Consider the following 26,979-nt stretch of genomic DNA (forward strand, 5'->3'; position numbering starts at 1 on the left):
CCAGAAAATTCAGAATTAAATTGTTATGATGATGTTCCAGAAGATGATGACATGACTGTCATTGAATAAATGAGTAAATTCTTGATACTGTAGGATTCACAGTTTGTCTGGTTTGTGTTGACAACTACCGTACTACCGTACTGTATACAGGTAATAAATTTCCTTTATTTTCATTTAACAATAAATGTGTACCGTATTCTTCTTCATGGAAAAATAAGACATCCCCTGAAAATAAGACCTAGTGCATCTTTGGGAGCAAAAATTAATATAAGACACTGTCTTATTTTTGGGGAAACAGGGTATTTATGTGTGCCATGACACGAAAAAGATTGAAAATTGCTGCTCTACCTATACTTAAGTTTTACTCTTTTAGACCAGAACTTTAATATTGCTTGTTTTTTATTTGGCAACATTCTTATTTAAACAAACAAACAAACAAACAAACAAATAAAACACCAATTCACAATCTTTGCCTGAATCAATCATTTCTTTGGAGGCTTCAAAAATGATGATTATATAATCCTAGTATTCCTTTTAAATGTATTTAATTGGGATTGTTCTGGAATGAGGAGCTGTCTTTTATCAATTGGGCCTATTTGGCTACTTTCCAGGATAAATGCTTAACTCTTTTCCTTTGATCACCAACTTTCAAAGGAAGGAATTGGTTAAAGAGTTGCCCTGAATGGTGCCAAATGAGTTTTTTCCCTGGATTTCTCTTTTTGATTTATGGATTTTCATAGATTCAATATATTTCAAATAATACATTGTTCTCTTGTTCTCTTTGATGCTCATTTGTCACAAGTTTGGCCAATAGGCAGGGCACTTTCAATGTGACTCCTGTGTCCTTTTGACAGGATCCAATTAATCTTTAAAAGCTCTTTCTTTTTTTGCTCATAAGTTGTCTTAGACTCTAATTGTACCTTCTCTGCTCCAGGCCTAGAATCAACCATTTTTCCAAGGACTTGCTGGTTCCTTTGAATGAGGAACAGGCATTAGGGTAAAAAAAGAAGTTTTAAGGTTACATATAGTACTAGTAACTGGGGTGACATTGCTACTAGGACATTTTAATTTAGAGCCAGAATGACTTCATATTGATATATTCCAATTAACTTTGACATCACTGTGCTTTTGATTAATTTTGATTTTATAATTTTCTTTCTTTTATTCAGAAAATCTTGATTCTTCACATAGTTATTTGTTTTTTAAATCTTACATTATTAAAAACTGTTTCTGAATAAGAATATCACTGTTATGTATAACAATATTACCAAATGATTTAAAATTTCTTTATGACTCTTTTCACCTTGGATAAAATTTCCCACTTAGACTGAGCTTTTTAAAAACTGAATTTTGGTTAGATATTCGAAACTCTATCAATGTTATATGAATGAATAGTTTGCTGATTAAATAAGTAGTTTTGATTCCTATATATTCCATACAACAGAACAAAAATGTGTTGGGGATAAAAAAAAATCAAGTGGATTTTTAAAAGTCAAGTTCATTTGGTAAGCAATTAGTAGCTGTATGAAATCCATATGCCCGTTTGCATAAAATTTTAATTTATTTAAAATATATTGATATAATTTAAGAAGACAGTTTATGCAGAATCCCGAATTTAGTTGACTCCTTATTAATAGGACTGTGGATTTAAACTTTTTCTTCCTATTTTCTGTTCCCATTAAAAGGCATTAGGAAAGAAACAAGGAATCATGGGAGGTTGTGAAAGACTAGGGCAGGGTCTGCCCCACCAAAGTATGAAGAATTGTGAATGATGCCCAAACTACATATACTTCACTCATTCCTAACTTCATAGAGGAGTTAATTCTTATCTTAATGTTTCTCTCAAATAGGGCACAAGCATTTAATTGTTGGTCTTACTTAAGAGATATTAGCTTTCATATTATAGAAGGACGGAGGAATGGCTAAAAGAGAAAAGGATTTCTGGGGTCCTTCTGATATTGGTAGGGTGTTGGGGATTTTTCTTCCTATCCCACAGAGGCCAATAATTTAGCAAGTACTTTTTATTTTACTCTGTTCAGAGTCAGCAAGGACTTTCATAGTCATATCACTCATGCTTCATTTAACAATAAGGTTTAAGAAAAGAATGCCAGTTTAAACATGTAATTTAACTCTCTGTTTCTGACAATAACCAGTGGATGCAATTTATTCATCACACATCAATACCCCTAACACATAACAACAGGAAGTTTACCAAAGACAGTCATTTGAGAATTAAAGTAGTCTATATATGCTGACAGAACAAGCAGCATGAAGCATTTTCTGCCAACTTATTATTGACCCAATGGTTCTTTTGAAAACCCTCCACTTGAGAGAAAATAGGGAGATGTGAAAAAGAAATTGTCTGTGGAAGCAATCTAGGAGCTATTTTACAATGGGATGCTTTTTGTTGTATTTATCAAGCTTGAGGAACCCATTCCTCTCTCCAAATCCAGATTCTCTTCACTTCCTTTATAAGTAAGCATAACCTTGGGCCATGAGCTATGTGGCTAATTGGAGAACAATTCATTTTATGTACCCTGTCATAAAGAGCCTAACAAGGATAAAAATACCCATTGCTTTTTTCTTTTTTAAACAATGTCTGTATTGTGTCTCAGGGATGTTGCTCTTTAATTAAGTACATTGCTAACAAGAGGCAAGAACTCTGTTTCTCATGCTTTCTGAATCCCTACCATGATGATAGGTGATGTGGTTGACCTTCAGGTGCTCAAAGTTTCAAAAGTGAGAAGCATCTCTGAAAACACAAGGTTACAAAGAGCAAGTGCTACCTTCTTTCCTTGAGATAATTATCCACTTATGGTGGGATTCCTTAACTCTAAAACACTTTCTCTAGGAAACTCTTCCTATGGTGAGGTTTGGAGATAACCAACTGATGAGAACCCAGCACTTCACTCTATGTATTGTGACCATATTTTCTGAACTGAAAATCAGCACCGGATCTGGCAATATGATAAAATATTTAAAATTAGGACTACTCTAGAAATCCTCCACGTATGGTTGCCATACCTTGATGTCTTCAGAAAACCAGGACTTGAGTTGTGTTTGATGTCATCTGGATATCATATGATATTATATTCTTTGCATCTTTCAGAAGTAAGTTGGGCTCTTTTGGATTTGATGTTTAACCATCATCATATAGAACCTGCAATAAGTAATATGTGTGATAAGTAGAGCATCTGTAGTGTTCTTAAATTATTAAGTTTTAGTGTTTTTTATTTGTATATTTATTTGTATATTTATCTTATGTTTTCAGTTATATTTTAAACTCCTTAAAGGCAGTTTTGACCTGCCATAGAACCAGGAATAGCAGACTTACTGTCTACTGATTTAATACATGTGTTTCAGTACCTATCCTATATCCCCAAATCCTCAGGGACTGAAATTTCTAGCCAGAACTGTGTTTTAGGTGGTCATTTTCTCCCAAGGTAACTTCACTATGACATAAATGCAAGTAGCTTGTAGAGTTTAGCATAGTAAGGTAGCTATTAAGTTCAGGCTGAAATATTACTCCCTTTATAGAAAAGAGTCTCTGTGCAGAAAATTAGGCCTTTGGGGCTGGTGGTCTTTGAATAAATGTCCTTGTCATTCCAGTGAATGTGTTGCTCTCATAATAATGTGTAGATGGAAGAAATGGCCTAGAGCTGTTAGCCATCCATCTAATGCTGTAGGCATTTTAGAAATGGCAACAAATTGGGCCCTGTTATTGCACAATTTTTTCTATTAGGTGTTTGAAAATGTCAGACCAGAGATGGAAGGCAAGGTGTGGCACACCTGCCTCCATTTATACTCAACACCATTCATTGCTTTCTTTCTTTACCAGAAATTGAACAAGGAACCAAAGCAGGGGCATAATGTACCTTTGTTCTGATGAGTTGAGCCTGGATGGGACAGGAGATGAAATATATGAAAAACCCAAGTGTCTGTGATGCAAGAAAGAAGACTCAGCATGTAGAGGAAGAATTAATTTGAGAATGAATGGCAACTTAATGTTTCTATTAAACCTTCACTGAAAGAGATGTGACTTGGGTTTTCTTTGCCTCCTGTTCCTTGTGTCTTGGGGAATATGCAGAGAATAGGCTACTCTACATTCAGGTTAACAGGAATTCATCATTACTTAACTGAGGACAGCTGCACCTTTGAGAGAGGGAGCTGATGAGGACAAGAAAGAGTGCGGAGGGAGCTTGGTGATTTCCTTGGATCTATTCATGTTCTGTTCTACAATGAAAAAGCAAAGTGGAAATTAACATGTTTTTCTGGCGATTGCATTGAAAAGAGAAAGGAAATCATGCTTCTTAAGCTTTGAGGAGGCATAAAAATACTCCTCATCTTCTCTGTAATTAGCCTTGGAATAAGAAGTACTGTCCTTTCACAGAGGTGTCACATTTTCTTTGCCTTGCTTGAACTGGGAGATGTTTCCATGGAGAACACTGATTGATCTTTGTGAGATCCTGAGAAAGCAGTGTGGGCTTTATTGGCCCCGTAAAAGGTACCAAATGTGGAAAGTGCACTTAGCACATGTGGATGAGCGTGCAGTCTCACAGCACCTCTGCTTTTGAGTCAGAGCAACTGCATTTAGTTCACAGCTTCCTGTGCTGATCAGCAGCTTCATTTATGAAGTCAAAAAACCTAACCAGATCCTCGGCCACATCACACATGTGTTAGAAAAACCTCTGAGTAAAAGTTATTTCAGGGAAAGGTGATACATAAATTAGGTAATGGAAGATTTTTAAGTATTATTAGAACAGGGTTTTCCAATCCTGGCACCATTAACATTTGGGGCTAGGTACTTCTTTGTTGCGAGGCAGTCCTGTGCATTCATTGTAGGATGTTTAGTAGCATCCCTGGCCTATCCCCACTAGATGCCATTAGCATATCCTTCCAAGTTGTGAAAATAAAACAAAAAATGTCTCCAGACACTGCCAAGTGTCCCATGGAGGGCATAATTGTCTTCAGTTGAGAACCACTAAATTAGCATTAGATATGGAATAAACATTTGCTCCCAAAGGCAAATGACTCAGCTGAGACTTACTATTAAAGTTATGAAGGCTTGTTTAACTGACAATTATTATTTGTCTTTGTAAAAACCTCCTGCCAAAGTAAGTAGATGGATACTTTTCTTTCAAGGACTGAGAATTGACAAGAGGCTGTATGGCTCATCAGCAATGCCAGGACATCATTTGGTTAGACAGGTGATCTTGACACAGCCTTTGAAGGACAGTAGACTCACCTCTGCTCTACATTCAGTGGAAAGCAATACTCACTGTGGAAGTACTAAAGGGAACGAATTCTATTCTCTTATTTTGCTCACCTCCCTCTTTGCCCTTTTTATTCAGCTCTCTTCTTCCCAGCTTATCTTTCTTGAAGAACAAAAGTTGGGAGCTATGTCATTGGCGTTAACAAGTATCATCTCACCTGCTCAACTTTTGGGATCAGTGCTATTATGGTTCTGGGTCTCAGAGTTGGTCCTTGGGCAAAAATGTGATGTCAGAAAACTCCATGGTTTCCCAGACTTCATTTTCTTTGCTCTTTACCCTCCCTTCACACATGCCTTCTTTTCAACCCATGTCACATTCTCTGCAAATCCTCCTCCAGGTGCCACAAATGCCTCCTTAATCTTTCTTCCCTCTCACTTTATAAAAATCAGATTTGGGGGAAGGAGGAGAATCTGATTACTGGTACACAATGTAGCTAAATATACATCTCTTTTGTCTTTTGAAGACCGGTATTCACAGTCTTTTAAAATATCTTTAAAACTGACATATTATAAAATCATTTTAATATATAGTTCTATGAGTTTAACACACGTGTAGGTTTGTGTAACCGCCACCACAACCAGGATAGAGAACATTCCATCACTTAAAAAAACCACCAAACCACCCCCTTGGGTTGCTCCTTTGCAAAACCCTGCTTCCCACTCCTGAACCCTGTTCTCCATTCCTATACTTTTTGCCTTTCCAGAAGTCATGTAAATGGAGTCATAAAGTGAGCTTTGAGAGTGTCTTGTTTCACTCAGCATAATTGATGTTGTTTGCATCGTTAGTTATTTCTTTTTCTTGCTAGGTAGCATAGACGTACCACAGTGTGTTCATCCACTCACCTGTATAGGTCCTTGTGGAAATAAGTTTTCACTTCTCCAGGGATGGCATGCTGGATCATATGGCAAGTAACCCTTTTTATTTTCCAGAGGAATTTTTACTTGCATTAGGTCTAAGAATGAATTCAACATTTAAACTGTAATGATTCTGTAATTGTGGAATTTCAGGCTGTGCTTTTCAGATTTAGAGTAAGATTGTGTATATGTAAATGAGTGTACATGAGTGTGAATGTGTGTGTGTGTGTGTGTGTGTGTGTGTGTGTGTGTGTATGCATGCACATGCTGGACATGTTAAAGGCTGGGAATCCTGAAATCACCTCAGCTTAAGTGGGTGGCCTATTTTTGCTCATCTTGTGCTTGTGGGTCAACAGGCCAAGTTTTCTCCCAATGCTTTTATCCTGACCCATAGTATCAGCACAGGAAGAGCTATTTAAATCAGATAACTGTTTGACAAACAACCGTCTGTTCTTGACAAGTGGATTTCCTTCCACCTCTAAATCCCATGACTATGACTGCGACTCTATGCTTGACTCATTCTGTAGCTCCATAAATTTATGGTTGTCAGCAATGTCTAATCTATCTTCCATAGTCTGGAACTACTCAGGCGGCAGACTCCCTGAGCTGGGCGTGCTCCTTGTACTCACTAAGGTACCTGCCATCCTTGGGATGCCTACAGTTTGTGTCCTAGAGGATTATTTCATTTTAATTTTTACTGCAAGAAAAAGTGTTTGCCAAAGGAAAACATGAGCGATGCATCAAACAATTCTATTGATATAATTTCTTTCTATTTTCAAATGGCTTTCATTACCAGAGGTTTTGTTCCAAAATTCCACAATTCAGAATTTGTATATACCACTATTTTTTTCATCTTAAATATCATTGCCATGTATAGTCTATGTTCAGAAGATGTTGAGCTGAATGGGTGAAATAAATAATTTGGTGAAAAACAGTAAGATCCATGTAATTATATTTTTCTTCCTTCTGTTACCATTATGTATACAATATCAAGCCATCTCTCTCTCTCTCTCTTTTTCTGAGCAAAATTTGGCTTTAAATGCCAAAGATGTTTCTTCCGTGTGTGTGTGTGTGTGTGTGTGTGTGTGTGTGTGAAAAAGAACACTTATTATACTTTTATAGCAGCCCCTTATGTTCTCAGGCTTTCTTGTCAGATGCCTTGGGAGCAGCAGGTGCTTTCTGGGTTGGGGCTTTCGGACCCTTTTGAGCATTTGGAGACGCTTGCTTCTGGCCTGCAGCGGTGACCTTTTTTGCTGAAACATTTGCAACAGCTGCTGCAGCTACGCCATCAGCAGCAGGTGATTTTTGGGGAGGAGCTTTTAGGAGAGCTGCCTTTTGAAGCTTCCTAACTTCAAGCTTAATCATTCGGGCCCTCATTTTCTTTGCCTTCAGTACTTTGTAACGATCAAAATCTGTCCTCTTGGCTTTCTTTTCTCTGGCTTCAATCTTCTTGACCCATCTTGTGGATGCCCATTTTGTATCGATATCTGCCTTCTCCCAGGCTTGGCAAACATACTTCTGGTGGGCACTGTGTGAGAACTTGAGGATGAAGTCAGTGAGCTGCATGCATTTGAAAGGCATAGCCTGTCTCCTTACTTGTGTGCAAGGTTCATCAACCAAAGCCCAGTTCTGCTCCATAACATCTATGATCACCACCAGCTTCCCAGCAGGAGGTCCAAAGGAGACATAGGCTACCCAGCCAACTTCCAGGAAGTGCCTGAACACCATGGGGGTGGCGCTTGGCGAGGAGGAAGGAGGCCCACCCAGCCATGTGCATGTGTAGAAGGCCACCCGGTCCCTGCGCTCTATTCACTTAAAAAAATACATTTTATTGATTTTTTACAGAGAGGAAGAGAGAGGGATAGAGAGTTAGAAACATCGATGAGAGAGGAAGAGAATCATTGATCAGCTGCCTCCTGCACACCCCCCACCGGGGATGTGCCCACAACCAATGTACGTGCCCTTGACCGGAATCGAACCTGGAACCTTTCAGTCCACAGGCTGATGCTCTATCCACTGAGCCAAACCGGTTTTGGCTCTATTCACTTTTTTAATTAGGTATTTTAATAAAGGTTTTAATATGATTAAATCCCTGAATTGATTATGATGTGACCAATGCAATATACAGTCTAAAGTAGACAACATTTAATATGCTCATTGGAGGAAAGAAGAGATGCCAAAGTCTATATTATTGATAACCTACTGTTTTTCCCTCTAGTAGTAGTAAGTACAAAAAGTTAAAATGAAATTTATTTAGTAGCTTGTATAAATATGTTATGTTTGGTAGAAATGTGATTAAGTGCTCAAAGAAATTAAAGTTAAATGTTATTTTGCAAAAACAATAACAAGACAAAAAACACACAAGACAAAAAACAACAACGCCTAAATAAATAAATAAGCAATATTTCTAGCTTCATCTTTCTAACTACTAGTTTTTACCCTAAGTATTAAAGTGAGAATATTTACTTTGGAATTGTTAGCAAAATGTAATTAGGTAACTTGTACTGTAAGCTCCAGAGCTCATTTGAATTTGAAAGATGGAGTCACTGATTATTGTATAAATTTGGACATTATTTTACTACTCCAGTTACCAGGTAATGCATACTCATTCTTTAAACTTGAGATAAAAATGCCATTTTTTTCAATGAGACTTTCCAAAACCATCCCACACAAAATTGTTCTATTATCCATATACCACAGTTCTATGGTAACATATTTGAATTCAGGTCCATCTCTACCAATGGTCTGTGCTTGAGGGTGGGATATATGACTCATTTTCCTTTGCAATCTTAGCATTTAGAGCAGTGTCTGACACATTGAATAAGATAGCTGAGGTATGAAGATAACTTTGGACATTTCAGTTTTTTTGCATGAATTTATGTATGTATGTATGTATGTATATGTGTTTGAGAAACTGATAGATGGTAGAACTGAATGAAAACAGAGCTGTTTCCTGTAGTTGTATACTCACTGACTGATGCAGTGCTTTTGTTAGAAAAAGGACACAACCCCATAGTGCATGGCTTTGGGGAATAGAGTGTGTGCTGGATTCTAGCCCCTACAACCCCCTTACACAGGTGCTGTTGTGCAGGATACTCAACATATGTGGCAATCCTGATATCATTACATGTGGCAGTCCTGATATCAAAGCAACTGCTTTAGCTCCTCCCCTGTGGTAGATTATTATTGTTTTATTTCTTCTTGTGTCCACACCCTTTGCCATGTGACTTTGGAGTTCTTCCCACTAAAGGGGTGGACTGTATTTTTGGCTATGTGGTAAGCTTTGGCCAAAGGGATGTGAACAAATGTGAGATGATCCGAAGGTGCACTTGCAATGACTAGACTTTACCTCTTACATATCTGCTAATACCTTGAGAAGCATGTGACCAGGCTAGCCCACTGGTCCCAGGAAGAGAATGAGAGATATGTGAAGCAGAGTTAAGTCACCCAAGCCAAGGCCAGACTAGATCCATTGATCTTCAGTCACCCTTGCAGATGTATAATTAAGCCCAACAGAGATCAGCAAAGCCACCCAGTGAAAGCTCAGCCTAGATCATCTGAATTCCTGCTGACTTATGGGCTAAATAAATACTTATTGTTTGCCACTGAGATATTGTGATTGCTTGCTCTACAGCATTACTGTGGCCATACTGAATTGGTACATCCTCTTTCTCCCCAAAAAGCCCTAGAAGCATGGAACATACACAATGTTGCTTCTTCCATAACTTCCCTATCTCATTAGGAGTTTGCATTCCTTTTCAGAAATCAATGCTTCCTCACCTTTTTACCAGAATCAGATAAAAACACACATTAGAAAAGATTTAGGGATGCCTGACTTAAATGGTTCTGATGAGAAATTAAGGCTAATACTAGGTTCCAGAACTAAAGGAAAAAAGCAATCAGAATTTATGGTCAGATAATTCTGATAAAAGAAGTGTGGGTAGTGGAGAGTAGGAAGAGGGGAAACAGGTTAACCTTTCTATTCTTAGTGAGGAAGATTTCTCAGTGCAACAGCATGTCAATTCATAACCTCTCTATTTATAATTCCTTTCATGTAGGATTTGGATGTATAGTATAATTTCAGCAGACCATAATTTTCTATTTATAGATAGGAGATATGTTATTTTTTACCTCCATGTTACGCTTTACAATGTTTCTATTTCCATCCTATTTTCTCTGCTGGCCCTTCCTTGCAAATGAAACAGTTGATACTTTTCTTATCACTAACTACATTAAAACATATCTCTGTCATTCTAACTAGTGACGCTGAATAATTTTATTAGCTACATAAACATTTTAGTCATCAGTAAAACTCTCCCAGCAGCAGATAAAATAGGTTAGAGTGTTAGGTCAGAAGAGAGCACCCTATAATTAGCAGTCACCCCTATGGAAAATTTCAAATAATGACTTTTTTCCACTTTTTAAAATCTTGAATGCTTTGGAGACCAAGCAGCAACTCCACCCACAGTTATTGTCAAGCATATTTCTTTTCTCATCAGTAACGAGGAATGATCTTTCCCTTGCCTAAATTTATCCTCTTAAAAAATATCTAGATCTTTTTGTTGCAATATTGAATTTCTTTGTGAAATCTCAGTTTCTAATGTAGTAAGAACTGCTGATATTAATATTTAATGGGAATGTCTATGTTTTTAACCCTAAATATCTTTACTACACTAAACTTCCTTTCCTCTAAGATTTGATTGTTAGCATATTCGTCTTTAAAAAGTCCAGTTTTCCCATCTTTTCTTGTTACAGCCAGTGTAGCTCATGAGAAGAGATGGCTGTGCCCATAAAGGACATTGTACTCTTCTTAGCTAGCGGATACCTTGGATGAAATCTTCCTGAGCCTAAAGTCTGACCTTATTTAAGCTGAATGGACATAAACAGTTTATTTCCGTATGCTAAATGCTATAATGCATAGCAACACTGTTGTAGGTTGGGTTTCTCAGGAAGCAGATCCTGAGTTGCAGTTTAGTGGGCAGGTTATTTATTAATTAGTGCCTTAGGGATCATTATATTGCCATTCAATTTCTCCCTCTGCCAAATTCTGCTTCCTTCCCCTCCCTAGTACTCACATTTCATTAGTTTGCATAACATATAAAAGGAACTAACATCTACAATTACAATGGAAATGAAAAGATTAGAGAACAAAAACTCAACTAATCTTATTTTTTTAAGCTTATAACTTAAAATATGGGAGCTGAACAGTGTGGGTGGACTGGAAGGGAGCCTGTTCATTGTGGGCAATCTAAGTGTCATGGGCTTAGGTCACCTTGCTTTCCAGAGCAAATGATAAGGTAAGTCAGTCAGTCAAACTGAAGACTTGTAAGAAGGCTTGGATTCTACCTCCAGTTCAGAGGCAAATTGTATTGTCTTCAGCTGAATCATGCCTGGGTACAATATAAAGCATGCCTAATAACAATTTTACATGTTTTACAACATTAGTAATATAAGACATCAATGAAAGAAATTAAAGAAGGCACAAATAAATAAAAATACATTCCATGCTCATGAATTGGAAGAATAGATAAAATGTCCAAACTACCCAAAACAATAAACAGTTTCAATGCAATTCTTATAAAAATTTCAGTGGTGCCTGGCTGGTGTGGCTCAATGGTTGAGTGTTGCCTCATGAACCAGATCACAATTTGATTCCTAGTCAGGGCCCTTGCCAGAGCTGTGGTCTTGATCCCCAGTAGGGGGTGTGCAGGAGGCAGCCAATCAATAATTCTCTCCCATCATTGATGTTTCTCTTTCCCATCATCTCTGAAATTAATAAAAATATATTTTTAAAAAATAATAATAATTCCAATGGCATTTCCCCCCCACAGAAATGGAACAAATATCCATAAATTTTGACCTAACAACAAAAGACCATGAATAGCCACAGCAATATGGAGAAAGAAGAACAAAGCTGGAGGCATCACACTCCCTGATTTCAAACTATATCACAAAGCTATAGTAATCAAAGCAGTATGGTACTAGCCTAAAAAACAGACACAAGATCAATGGAACAGAATAAAGAGCCCAGAAATAAACTCATGCATATGTGTTAAATTAATTTATGACAAAGAAGGCAAGAATATACAATGGGAAAAGAACAGTGTCTTTAATAAATGGTATTGGGAAAACTGCATAGTCACATGCATAAGAATGAAATTAGACCATTATCTTACCCAATATATAAGAATTAATTAAAAATGAATTAAAGACCTGAATGTAAGACCTAAAACCATAAAATTCCTACAAAAAGTAATAGGCAGTAAGCTCCTTTACATTGGTCTTGAAAATGATTTTTTTGGATTTGATGCCAAAAGCAAAAGCAAGGAAAACAAAAATAAAGTGGGGTTATATCACACTAAGAAAACTTCGCAAAGAAAACAAGCAACAAAATGAAAAAGCAACCTATGGAATGGGAGAAAATATTTGCAAATCCTATATCTGATAAAGGAATAAAATCCAAAAAAATATTTTAAAAACCTAATGTTAACTTAATAGTAAACAAACAACAAACAATCCAATTTAAAATGGGCAGAAGATCTGAATAGACATTTTCCCAAAGATGACATACAGATAGATAACAGGTACATTAAAAGATGTTCAATGTCACAAATTATCAGGGAAATACAAATTAAAATTACCATGAGATATCATCTCACATCTGTTAGAATGACTATTGTAAAAAAAAAAAAAAGACAAGAAACAACTAGTGTTGTGCACTGTTGGTGGGAATGTAAATTGCAGCGCTATGGAAAACAGTTTGAAGTTCCTTAAAAATTTAAAAATAGAGCTACCATATTACCCAGCAATTCCACTCCTGGGTATTTATCCAAAGAAAGCAAAACACTAAGTTAATAAGTATAAGCACACCCATGTTCATTGCAACATTATTTGCAATTGCCACGATCTGGAAAAAACCTAAGTGTCATTGAGGGATGAATGGATAAAGATGTGACATATATATTGAGATGTGATTTAATACATATACAGCATATATATACTAGAGGCCCAGTGCATGAAATTTATGCATGGAGGGGGGATATCCCTCAGCCCAGCCTGCAACCTCTCCAGTCTGGGACCCCTCGAGGGATATCTGATTGCCCAGTGGGATCAGGCCTAAACAGGCAGTCGGACATCCCTCTCACAATCCAGGACTCCTGGCTCCCAACTGTGCACCTGTCTGCCTTCCTGATTGCCCCTAACCATTTCTGCCTGCCAGCCTGATCACTCTCTAACCACTCCCATACCAGACTGATTGATGTCCAACTGCTCCCTTGCCAGCCCATTTGCCCCCAACTTCCCTCCTCTGCCAGCCTGGTCATCCCTAACTGCCCTTCCCTGCAGGGTTGATCACCTTCAACTTCCCTCCCTTGCAGGCCTGGTGCCTCCCAACTGCCTTCCAGTACTTGCCTGATCACCCACAACTGCCCTCCCTTGCAGGCCTGGTCCCTCCCAACTGCCCTCCCCTGCTGGCCATCTTGTGTTTACATGGGGCAGGATCTGTGACCACATGGGGGCAGCCATATTGTGTGTTGGAGTGATGGTCAATCTGCATATCTCTTTTATTAGATAGGATAGAAGCCTGGTGCATGGGTGGGGGCCAGCTGGTTTGCCCTGAAGCGTGTCGTGGATCAAGATGGGGGTTCCCTTGGGGCATGGGGCAGCCTGAGCAAGGGGCCTGTGGTGGTTTGCAGGCCAGTCATGGCCCCTGGTGACCCAAGCAAAGGCCCTGGTATCTGGAATTTATTTACTTTCTACAATTGAAACTTTGTAGCCTTAAGTGGAGGCCTGGGCAAGCCAGGGTGTGCGGAAAGCTTTGCTTCTTCCATTGCCAGGGGCAACCCTAGCCTCCTGCTCTTTCCAGATCTGTGGCTGCCACCATTTCTGTTTGGATTTGTTTACCTTCTATAATTGAAAGTTTGTACCCTTGAGTGGAGGCTTAGGCTGGCAAGGGCAGGCGGAAAGCTTGGCTTCCTCCATTGCCTGGGAAACCCAAGCCTCCCTCCTGCTCTCTGTGGCCATAGCTACCTTGTTTGGGTTTATTTGCATACTTGCTCTGATTGGATGGTGGGCGTGGCTTGTGAGTGTAGTGGAGTGATGGTTAATTTTCATATTGCTCTTTTTATTGGGATGGATATATATATATATATATATATATATATATATATATATATATATTTGAATATTATTCAGCCATGAAAACAATGAAATCTTGCCATTCATGACAACTAGGGCCTTATTGTAAGTAAGTGAAATCAGACAGACAGAGATAGAAAAGTATTGTACGATCTCACTTGTATGAGGAATTTAAAAACAAAAACAAGCTCATAGATACAGAGAACAGATTGGTGGTTACCAAAGGTGGGATTAAGTTAAATGAGTGAAAGGAGTCAAAAGGTACAAACTTCCAGTTATAAAATAAATACATACTAAGGATATAATGTACAGCAAGGTGACTATCCTATATAATAAAAGGCCAATATGCTAAGTGTTCGGTTGTCTGGTTGTCCTTTCAACCAATCAAAGTGTAATATGTTAATTATGTGCTAAGTTTGCTAAACAGCTAACTATGACATGCACTGACCACCAAGGCACAGATGCTCTGACTGGTAGGTTAGCTTGCTGCTGGCGTCTGGCAGATCAGGACTGAGTGAGATGGGCTGGACATGCCCTGGCACCCTCCCGCGGTCCTTCCCTGGCTGGCCAATCTCCAATGTCCATCCCTGGCCCCAATCATGTACTGGAGGGGTTCCTCTGGCTGGCCTGCACCTTCTTGCAATCTGAGACTCTTTGGGGCATGTTGGAGAGCTGGTTTTGGCATGAGCCCACAGACCAGGTCAAGGGACCCCACTGGTGCACAAATTCGTGCGCCAGGCCTCTAGTAGTTAATAATACTGTCTTGTATATTTGAAAAATTGCTAAGAGTAGATCTTAAAAGTTCTCATTACAAGGAAAACAATTTGTAACTATGTGTGGTGATGGATGTTAAGTAGATTTATTGTAGTGATCATAATGTTATATGTAAATCACATCTCAATAAAATTAGTAATTCATTTTTCTTATTGTTTAGTTGGAATTGTTGTGTCAAGTAATTTCTGCATGTGAGGGGACCATGGAATAAAAGTGAAAAGAAAAAAGCATTTCATGAAGAGAAGCATAATGGTACAGGCTGACAAATGGGTTATGCCTAAAGTTTGAGATTGAGTTGAATAACAAGGCAGAAACATAAAGGATCTTAGGACTGGAAAGACATCGGTGGGAATGTAGAAAGGTGTTGTGTTCATGGGTATGTGTGTGGGGAGGTGGTCTGAGGTGGAGCTAACTTTAGTGTCTTTATTAAGACTACATCTTAAGAGTAAATTTAAGCTCATAGCAAAATTGAGGGGAAGGTACAGAGATTTCCATATACCTCCTACCTCTACACTTGCATGGCCTCCCCCATTATCAACATCTCCTACCAGAATGTATGCTTGTTATAATTGATGAACCTTTTAAATATATACCATTAACACCCAGACTTCCCCTCCCTCCCCTCTGCAACCTCTGGCAATCACTGATCTTTTTACTCTCTCCATAGTTTTGCCTTTTCCAGAATATCATATAGTTGGAATCATACAAAATGTAGCCCTTTCAGATTGTCTTCTTTCACTTAGTAGTATATACACTTAAGGTTCCTTCATGCCTTTTCATGGTTTGATGGCTAATTTCTTTTTAGTGCTAAATAATATTCTATTTTCTGGCTATACTACTGTTTATTTATCCATTGACCTACTTATTGGTTGCTTCCAAGTTTGGGTAATCAGGAATAAAACGGCTATAAATATGTGTGCAGCTTTTGTCATGGAGATAAGTTTTCAACTCCTTTGGATAAATACCAAGAAGCAGACTTTAATTTTTAATTTCATTCACTTCTTAATTGTTTGAGACTTTTAGTAATGATCTGAATTAATTTAATGATTAAAGCTAATTAAACACTTAGTAGCCATATTGAATTAAACGGAATGAAAAAGATATATTATCTTGTGATAACACCAAACCAAGAGTATGGGATAGAATCATTGCAATGGGTTTTAGCACAACAGTGTCAGCTTAGGCAACTGATCAGAAAGCACAAATAGTATCTTACAATGAGCAATAAGGCATTATGAGTACATGTGATTCGATTTGTTAAATGTATTCTCTCAAACACACATTTGAATTAAATGATCATAAATGGAATCATTTTGTACTGAGCTATTTTCTTAGAGATCAGTTTTTACAAAAAAACAAAAAGCCCAGGAAATAATAAAATTTGACTAAAAAAAGTTCCTAATATCATGAAAATCTTCATAATTGATAAGCAAATAAATTTAAATTAAGAATGATAAATATCATGATCAAATGCTCCCTTGAAAGTACAGTGCTGTTCAGGCAAGATGCTTGATTGCGAGATGGGGAGGGAACAGGCAAATGACTCCATTAGATGGATAAGCACTTGCTGGGGTTATTTATTTTTTTTAGTGCATTAAAAATATTTTGAGAGAGCTGCTTTCAACAGCTCTTTCCCTTATCACTTAGTGTCCTCTGTGAATCATATTTTTTTCCAGGTGAAAAAGCTGCAATTATTAGCATAGTATTTCCTCTATACTTAATAAAGGTTTATTTTTTATAAGATCATTGATCCTCCTCTTTATCAGAGCTAGGCAAGTAAACTTACCAGAGGCAAAATATCAAGGATATAAGGGCAGGGGCAGGATGGGAGGGAATGAGGCATGGGTAAGTAGATACGAAAGGAAAGTAATATTATTGTGTGCTCAAATACATGTGCCAGGCATTGCATTTACTTTGCTTCACTTAATCTTCTCAAGGACCTGATCTAAGTATTATCTCTATTTGACAAATGGGGAAAATGAATCTCAGAGCATTTAAGCAGCTTGTCTAGGTTGCACAGGGAGCATCATAATAATGTACTGCAGATCTAAAATTCTAATCCAGGTGGATCCAGTCTTCAGCACATCCTCTTCCCCTATAGCACGGTGCTCTGGATAAGAAACAAAAGGTGGAGAGCCAAGTAACATGTGCATCTGTGGCTGGGCATTTGACAATAGCTCACCTAAAAGCATTTAAAGTCTAATGTTTTAAAGACACCATGAGGTTAAACTGATCACATCTGCAGAACTGAATTGGCACCATAAATTAGATGCAACTTCTGCAAATGAGGCTGAAAGAAAAATTACACAGGACATTCAATACTGGTTTCTTAAATTATTTAAGGAACAAGATGGGGGTGGTGGTGTAAGTAAATACCCAAGCAAATGAGAGAAGTCAGCTTTCACTTCACAGAAGTCATTTAGTGCAGAATGATGTATCATATTTTAAATGCCACATTAAGTAATATTGTACCAGTTAATGGAAAAGGGATGACAATTTCATTGGCTGTCTATGGCTCTTTTAAGAAACATTTGACAGAAAGTTTAAAAATTAATTTTGACTTATAGAACTTGTGCTAAATGTGTCTTGTACCAACCAGGGTTACTGAAATGTGCTCCCTCGACCAGTCCCAGTCTACTAAATGTTACTGGTGTGTGATAAGTACAGGGATTGAGAATAAGCATGTATTAATAGAAACGTGTATAAAAACTGACATTACTATAATATTGTGGGATAATTGGTTTGCATTTTGTATCTTTTAAATATTTTTCTAATGGTTTTCTTTCATTATGTTTTATAAAGTTATTGGCCTATGACTGTGGTTGGCAAACTGTGGCTTGCGAGCCACATGTGGCTCTTTGGCCCCTTGAGTGTGGTTCTTCCACAAAATACCAGAGCCTGGGCGAGTATATTTTGAAGTAGTGGTGTTAGAAGAAGTTTAAAAAATTTGGCTCTCAAAAGAAATTTTAATCGTTGTACTGTTGATATTTGGCTCTGTTGACTAATGAGTTTGCCAACCACTGATCTGTGACAATAATAGCTTGAGGAGCACTAATATATGTGACACTTGAATATTCTGAATCTTAAGCAGCTCATTGTTAAATGCCTTGAAGGTGTTATTGTGTTTCCCTAGTTTTTATTTTAAAAAAATACATTTTTATTGATTTCTGAGAGGAAGGAAGAGGGAGAGAGAAACATCAATGATGAGAAACATTGATCAGCTGCCTCCTGCATCCCCCACACTGGGGATTGAGCCCACAACCTGGGCTTGTGCCCTGACCAGGAATCTGTGCCCTGACCAGGAATCTAACAATGACCTCCTGATTCATAGGTCAGTGTTCAATCACTAAGTCATGCCGGCCAGCCATGTTTCCTTTCGTTTTATTTTTATCTTGAGTCTGGCTAGTATATATACTTCATATTTACTCATCTAATTTCTTATATACTAATGAATGATTTCAGTATTTATAAATAAAGCCATTTGATGTTCAACTGTAACACAGAATTTGGTGATTTCCAATGATTACCTCAACCCATAGCTAAGTGCTCCCTAAGTATGCTTAAAGTTTTAGAAACTGTTCTAAAATATGTCTACACAGTTGAAGGGTCTACCACCAACCATTTTTCTTCCAATAAAATTCTAGAGTTCTTGGTTGCTGCGTTGTTCCAATAGTGAGTGGGTTGATCCAGGGCTGGGGCAGAAGATGATGACTCATCCAAAGGCCACTAGGTCACTGCAAGCTCTGTTATGGCATTTCTTTTTTTATGGCATTTCTTTTTTTAGTGATCCAGCAAGGTCATGGATCACTACCTCTGGGCCACTTCTAAGGGACACGATGTATCACCCTTTTCTTCATTTTCTTAAGGCCTTCCTTTCTTTCATAAAGCTAGCACCTTCTTCAGGAGTTTCTCCCAAACTGGTTGAGGGGGTTCCTCAGCTGCCACTGGTTATCATTGAAAGTAAGAAATCAGGTTCTTTGCACTTAAAGGGCCTAAGGACACATATGTAATACCTTAATCAAAAAGAAATTTTAAAAATGAAAAAATATACAGATGATGTATTATAGAACCATACACTTGAAACCTATATAATTTTATTAACCAATGTCACCCCAATAAAAATTTAAAAATTATAATAATAAAGAAACCATTTCAGGATATTGCCCAGAAGATACAACCAACCCTTATTAAATCCGGGATCATCTTTAGTACTTGTCCCCTGCTGGTCTGGGGGGGTGGGGGAGATCCCTTCTTCTGTAAATCTTCTATTAGTGCCTTTCATTTGTATGTTTTCTAACTAAGAGTAATTTGATGTTTGCTTAATATTGAATTTGTTTTGGTCCATGATAATAGCATAATTCCAAATATATATATATATATATATATATATATATATATATATATATATATATATTACACTTTTTTCCCCTGAAAATAGTTCATTATTTTGTGTGTGAGTGATAAGTGTATTTTAATTTAACTTTTCATGGTGTATGTTTTCATAGTAATTTTTTCTAACCAGCTTTCTATCTCTATGAACCTTTCAATGATGCAATCCTGGTAAATTTACAGGATATGGACAAATTAACAAATACTGTGGTACTTGCAGTATTTTATAAACAGTCGTAACTGCTAAGAGGCAAAGGGCATATTTTAAAAAATTCTTTGGAAGGGAGCACATGAAATGTGATTATACATTGAACTCTGGTGATTCATCAGAGTAAAGGACACAATTGTACAGAAGATGTCTGTCAATCATGGGTCCTACTTTTAGCAGCCAGAGCACTCTGGTAAAACTCTTCTGACCTTCAGATTGTCATGTTTTATTTACAAGATCATAGTGTGGCATACTTAAGTGATAATATCACTTCAGGGACTCTGGGATCTCAACACATGAAGACATAACACAAAGAACCTTTTCTTTGTACCAATAATCTTTGTACTCTCAGTATGTTTGCCGGTGCTCAAAGTCACTGCAATTTCTATGGAATCTGTAATACAAATCAATTCCATAATTTAATTCAGCAATGAGAGAAAATGTGTTTAGCCTGTAGTGATTTGAGTTAGATTAGAACATTTGTCTTTGGGAAGAGGCTCAGAATCACATTCTTTTCCCCCCCTTCACATTGAAAGGCCCAGTATTTTAAAATCTAAACTGTTGAGTTTCCTTGAACAATACTTATACATAGTGTGAATAATTGATTTCAAGGACTTACATAGTTAGTTAGACTACATATTACATGAGTTCAACCAATATGTTTTATTCTAATATTTCAGAGGTCTTAAAAACTCAACATATAATATGAAAATATGGCTTTTTCAGAACAGAAAATACCAAAGTTATCACCACAGTATTTGTTGGTAGAAGTAATCGATCACAGGGTGGGTTTTTTTTTTTTAATCTTGACTTTTTCAAGGAGCTGCGTTCTGTGATCCTTCTTAAAAGCTTCTACTGTGAGCATTGTTACTTTAAATGGTATGCTTGCTATGTTTAGCTACAAGATGCTTGACAAAGAACAGTGCACATGCTTGATAAACTCTTCATAAATTTATTATGAAGCAATATCTCCTTGCCAGTCCTTGAGTCATTACTTTTGACATCAAGCTAAGATACAAATGGAAGGTGAATATAAAGCCTATGCAATTATTTGAAATGACTAATATATATCATAGAGAGGGGTTGTTAATGAGACTAAATGAAATCACAGTGTGCTTTTATAAAACCAAGAAGTGGTTAAAATTTAAAGTGTATTAGGATCTGCTAACCCACAGGTGAGCAAGTAATGTCAAAATAAAACTAGTTTAAAAACAATTTTCATTGCATTTTTCTAAATATTGTATATTTTATACAAAATTTAATCAAGCTTCTCTTTTGCAGGTGCTGTTAAAATTATACTCAAATAATATTCATTGATTACCCTGGGCAAGGTACCACTGAGGATATGACCTAATGCTTAGAGAACATAATTTTAAATACATGGTTGTGATCATGTTTAGTGATCTAGGGAAGGGACTGAATTAATATTAAAATTCAACCTTTATTACAATTAGATTTGGTGGTTTCAATAAATCACTTTACAGTTATTGAGCTAATGTGGTCACCAATCATATATCATCCATCTCCACTGGTCTCTGACCTCCAGGATCTTAAATATAATTGGAAAGACAAGATATACAGACATTAAAAGTGAAATAATCATCCTAGACAGTATTATGAGCTATCCCAAAGAAATACATGATGCTCCCTGTCTCTGAACTAGTGATATTTATTGCTGTATACAGAAGAGATCAAGCCAAGAAGTATTACAGGAGTTCAGAGGAGGGAGGGAGGGAAGGAAGAGGAAGGGAGGGAGGCTAAAAGAGAAATAGGTGGCTTGAAGTACACAGAGAATTTCCTAAAGAAGGCAGGGACTGGAGATGGCCTTTTAGGGTGGGAGGACTGAAGAAATAAAAAGGATCAAGTATATCCAGTAGCTCTATGGTTTGAACCCAGATTCTCAATTATATTTCTGCTTGATTTTATTCTTGGAATTATTCTTTCTACTCCTAAGGAAGTTTGCTGACTGCTTAGCAAAATCCATGTTCTCCTCTTCTTCCTGGGCTAGAGTGCATTTCCCAGCCTCCATTGCAACATATGTGTCCATGTGGCTGATTTCTAGCCAATGAAAAGAGTGAAAATGTACTATTCACTCATTATGAAACTTAGCTTAAAACAACAGACATCTGTTATTTGAGCTCCTGAGGGTCAGGCATTCAGGAGTAGTATATTATATTAATTAGGTGATCTCGCTCGGGGTCTCTTATGAGGCTGCAGTCAAGGTGTGGGCTGGGGCTACAATCATCTGAAGGCTTGCTTAGGACTGGAAGGTTTACTTCCAAACTGGCTCACTCATATGGCTGTTGGTTGGAGGCCTATGAACCCCTCTGTGGTGATACTTGAATCTATAATAATAATAATAAAAGTGTAATATGGTAATTAGACCGGACATTCTTCCAGATGTCCTCCCGTCCTTCTGGATGAAGCCAGGGCTGCAAGGGAAGCCCGGGTCCTGAGTGCCTGCCAGTGGCCTAAGGGAGCCCCGGGTCCCAGGTGCCAGAGGGAAGCTGGTGCCAGCAGCTGAGGGAAGGAAGGCCCACTCTTGCATGAATTTCATGAATTGGGCCTCTAGTATTCTCATAATACAGCAGTTATCTTCTCTCAGAGTGAGTCATTCAAGAGAGTAAGACTTAGCTCTGGAAGTCACATATTGTCATTTCTGCAATATCCTATTTGTTATACAGGTCAACCCATTCAGTGTGGGAGGGGGCTATGCATGATCATGATTATCAGGAAGCAGAGCTCATTTAGGCTAGCCTGAAGGATGACTACTTTCATGCTCCCTCCAGAAAACACTCCCACATATTCTTTCAATCTCCTTTCCCTTTCCAGCTGGCTAAAATGAAATGACTCCCAGAGTAACTTGGGATCCACACATTGAAGGTAGTAGTGCTTCCATCAGCCTGGGTCTTGAGTGACTGTATGGAGAATACCCTGTTCATCTGTTTACTCCTCAGTATGGGTAAGTGAACAAGACGTAAGTTCTATTGCAGTTGAGCCATTGTACAGTATCAGGTCAATTTGGTTTAGCAGTTAGTCCCTGATAACTAGTATAATTCTCATGCAGTGATTTTTTACAATGTCCAATACTGAAGCAAAGTCAAGTACTACAGAGTGTTGAGGGAATGAGTGACTGTATTACATTCTTTTATCCTGTGTCACCTTTTCTTATGCTTGTTAAAACTTTTCAACAAGTTTCAATTCAGTGCCTACCATGTGTCAGGCATTTTTTTTTTTTTTTTTTTTTAGAATCTAGAGGCACAGCTGTAACAACACAACACAAAGTCTCTGCTTCACAGAACTCACACTTTAAAGGAATATCTAGTGGATGCCTCTTGAAGAATGTACCAAACAAGTTTGGTAATATTATTATCTAGGGATTCAAATCTATAAAGGCATTGCTGAATCTCCTGATCTGATGTGGCTCTGATAGATTAATATTTCCCCTAATTGTTCTCTAAACCAGTGCTGTGCTTTCAAACTTCAATGTGCACAAAAATCACCAGGGAATCTTGTTAAAATGTAAAATCTGATGCAGTAGGCCTGGGGTGCTTCTTACGACTCTGCATTTCTAACAAGTTCTCAGGTGATTCTGTGGGTCCATGGACCACAGTTTGTGTAGCAAGGCTCTAAGGAACATTAGTTACTGGGTGTTAAAGATACATTATGTAGGGAGAAGAAACATGGTTGCCAGCAGAACGTCAGTGAGGAAGAGAGTGTGAGTGAGTGAGGGAGTGAAAAGGGGAGTGTGTGAATGTTCGGTGTGTGTCTATGAGAGAGAGTGAGGGGCAACCAGATTCCACAGGACTTTTGGAGCTGGCAGACCAGGCAGCTTCTGCTACCACTGCAATCTCTCCCGGGGCAGCCAGGTCTGCCACAGAGGCCACACCATCTTGAATGGGAGAGCTACTGTGACTGGGAGCCCAACCACACCTCCACCTACGTTTCCCCTGGACACAACCTAGGACTCTACAGCAACTCTGGCCAGGGATCTGCTGCCTTGGCTGCAGACCCATGAACTGAGACTACAGCCTCCCCAGCTGCAGACTCCTGTGAGTTCTGGAGCATGTTCCCCTCCCACTAGCCAGATGCTTTAGCCCCAGGCTCCATGACTGTGCATGAACAGCCAAGCCTTATATAGCAACTCTGGGCACCCCACCCATGCGCAAACAGCCAAGTTTTACACAGCAACCCTGGATGCCATGACCATGTTAGCCACCGCTAAGCCCTACATAGCAACACTAGGTGCCTCATTCAGCAACCCCAGGTGCTGTAGCCATGCAAATCACAGCCAAGCACTGCTGCAGTCACAGGCCCAATGCAACTTGATGCCTAGATCCTTCAGTGAGAGCAAAAATGGGGAGACAAAGAAACAACCCCAAAGGAAAGAAAAGGTGAAATCATCAGAAAAGCAACTAAATGAAATGGAGGCATGTCATATATATGCTGTTTGCAGGAGAACCACCTCAGAACAAGGTACACACACAGACTGAGAGTAAAGGGATGAAAGAATATATTTCAGGAAAATGGAAATAAAAAAAAAAGCTGGGGTAGCAATTCTTATATCAGACAAAATAGACCTTGTAGTGAAGGCTATAATAACAGATAAGGAATACCATTTCATAATACTAAAAGGATCAATATAACAAGAAGATATAACTCTAGTAACATATTGGTATATGTTACCTATACTCTATAAATGCAACCATTATACTTTTTTCTTCTGTAAAATATCACCTGCATGCTAGGATTTGTGGGAATAATGTGTGATCATAAAGCAATTGTCTAGCACTCAACAAATGTTAGCTACTGGATTTGAGAAAGAAGGATTAAATTAATTTCTCCCCTAGATAGAGGAGACCTGGCTTTTTGAAAACAAGTGAAAAAAGATATCCCTGGAGAGTTAGTGAAGGTCATTGATAGAGGCTGCAGGAGAGAGTAGGCATAATGGAGGAACAAGGTTATTCACAACCTATGCTAAAGCTAGCATTTGAGCACTTAACAAAGTTAATTCCTGAAGGAATATTCCATTTCAACCAAATAGTAGCTGCTTACCAAGAAGAAACTGTTCAGTTATTCTTAAAACATATATTTTTACATTATTATATATAAAAATTGTCAAACCTTTACAGTTCAAAATTCTAGGTAAAGACTATCATTTTAATATAGTAAATATTTTCCATTTATGTACCTAGAAGAAACAGTTGAATTAATATAAACACATGCATAGTGAAGATGATTATATGATAGTTTATCCCCAAGCTCAAACTTCCAGGCAAAGATTCAGTTTCAGTTTTCAAGTATTAACTTTATTTTCCATGCTTGTGTAACTTTGCATCCCCAATTCATTAACAAAGAAAGACAAAAAGATAGAAAGTGTTTTCAAGGATACCTGTTCTGTGTCTTGATTGCAGGGGAGGTAACACCACTTTGTGTGTTTGTCAAAATATATCTAAAACAGGTGAATTTTAGTGTATGCAATTGATACTCAAACGAACCTGATTTAAACAAACAAACAAAACAAACAAAGAGAATACACCCTTGGAATACAAAATCTGATGTTGTAAAAGTTAACATAAGCACATTTAAAAAAAAATTTTTTTTTCTGAACTAGGAAAGAAACGTTCCAGTGTTATAATCCAAATAACCATAAAGGAAAATCTCCTCTTCCATTACATTTCAGCTGGTCATATCAGCCACAGCCTTTTGCACACTCAGCCCTTACCAACTAGGCAAAACACAAAGTGGGGGCCCTCCAATAGAGCCTTCTTGGCAAGACAGACACAGAAAGAATGCTTCCCATAGCCAAGAGGGACACCATAGATCTGCTCAAACAGGGTGTTTTTAAAATAGTCAATACAGTTCTCAAGACTCTCTTGGTTGTGATAAATAGATATTCAAGTCCTGCCTAAATCTCTGCCTAGCACACAGCCTCTCATTTCTTTGCTTGAATGTCCCCTTAAAGAACAACCCTCCTTGTCAATGCTATTCCAAATATCCTTCTTATCCTATCCGCTTACTCGGATTTCCTTTTTTTCTTCATAGCACTCAGACAATACTGTCTAGTGGGGGAGACAACTAACTCACAAATATAAGTGGTGCTCTCCCCCACTAAACTGGAAGCTCCATGAAGGCAGAGGGCTTTGTTTGTTCTATTAGCATCAATAGCCTAGAGCAGTGCCTGAATGGAGTCAAATCAGTTAGCATCTGAATCTGAACCATAGCAAAAAATGAGGGATAACAAGAACTAGGAACTTGAACACACTCAAGGCTCACTTTCTTCCTCCATCTGCCATTTTATCTGGCATCCCCTTCATTTTCTCCCAAGATTCACATACTGGCTGCCTTTGAAGCGCCAGGCTCATTACCTTATCACAACTTCATCCCCAGAGGACAAAGGATTTCTCTTTCTCAGCTCCAGGTGGCTGCATGTCTGGGAAGTGTTCTGACTGTCCTTCCTCCCAGAGACATCCAGAGGGGGCCAAGACAAAGCTGCAGTATTTCATTTCTCACTTTCTGTTCCTGCTTTTGGAGATATTGCCTGTTTAAATAATGATGCTTTCGAGCTCTGAGTTCTGCATGTTATCCCCTTGGATCCGTTCCGCATTTTTGCACACACCTGCACCCTGAGTGCATTCTTGCTCTATAGCAGCACCTTCATCTTCATATTAGAGGCCTGTCCCCGCTGCCAGCGAAGAGAGAGCTAGAGGGACCGCCACAGGCAGTCTTTAACCAACCACTGATAATCCGGGAGTAGCAACACTCCAGTCCCTGTGCTCTGGATGGAGACAACTCCGAGGTGTGATCATTGCCCGAGTTCCCTCTAGGACCGAGCCCAAGTTACCCTCCGTGGGCTTTGCAGGCTGCTGCACTCTGCTTGGTCTCCTTCTCTTCCTAAGCCCTCTTCACACTTCCCTACTTTAGAATGCCTAAAATTAAATCACTTTCAGGTGAATTCTTATCTTGGATCTACATCCAGGAAACCCAATCTTCAAGCTCCATCTGAGCTCTTAGCTTTCCCACCTGTTTGTCATAAGTTGTTTCGAAAGTAGGCACCTTTTCACAGATTTCTGTCTCCACTCTCCACACTTGCACTACAGAAATGTTTACGTATTTGCTTTTAATATGTTTCTATCCTAGAGTTATTTCCCATTTACTCTTAAAAAAAAAATTGAAATCCTTTCATTTCTCAGATATGCTGCTAATTTTCTCTCTATGCTTATTACTGATGGCTTGTCTAGCCACCCTCTCTAATTCAACATATTAAAGAAACATTCTTTGTATTTTCCTCTCTTACTTTCCATGTCTTTCTTCTCACTGTCTATCTCTTCAATATTAGGGGCTT

General features: G+C 38.2%; 1 protein-coding gene across 1 annotated transcript; it reads right to left on the reverse strand.

The window, feature by feature from the left end:
* Nucleotides 1–7,217: 7,217 nt before the first annotated feature.
* LOC118720113 (60S ribosomal protein L14-like) lies at nt 7,218–7,870 on the reverse strand. Its single transcript, XM_036440063.2, has one exon. It carries the CDS (start codon nt 7,853–7,855, stop codon nt 7,265–7,267), a length of 591 nt encoding a protein of 196 aa, XP_036295956.1. The 5' UTR covers nt 7,856–7,870; the 3' UTR covers nt 7,218–7,264.
* Nucleotides 7,871–26,979: the final 19,109 nt, after the last annotated feature.

The sequence above is a fragment of the Pipistrellus kuhlii genome, unplaced genomic scaffold, assembly GCF_014108245.1.
Source record: "Pipistrellus kuhlii isolate mPipKuh1 unplaced genomic scaffold, mPipKuh1.p scaffold_m20_p_16, whole genome shotgun sequence".
In the NCBI taxonomy this organism is placed as follows: domain Eukaryota; kingdom Metazoa; phylum Chordata; class Mammalia; order Chiroptera; family Vespertilionidae; genus Pipistrellus; species Pipistrellus kuhlii.

Bases quoted from the DNA above. Each gene is read 5' to 3' on its own strand.
- LOC118720113 (XM_036440063.2), bottom strand. From the start codon at position 7,855: ATGGTGTTCAGGCACTTCCTGGAAGTTGGCTGGGTAGCCTATGTCTCC.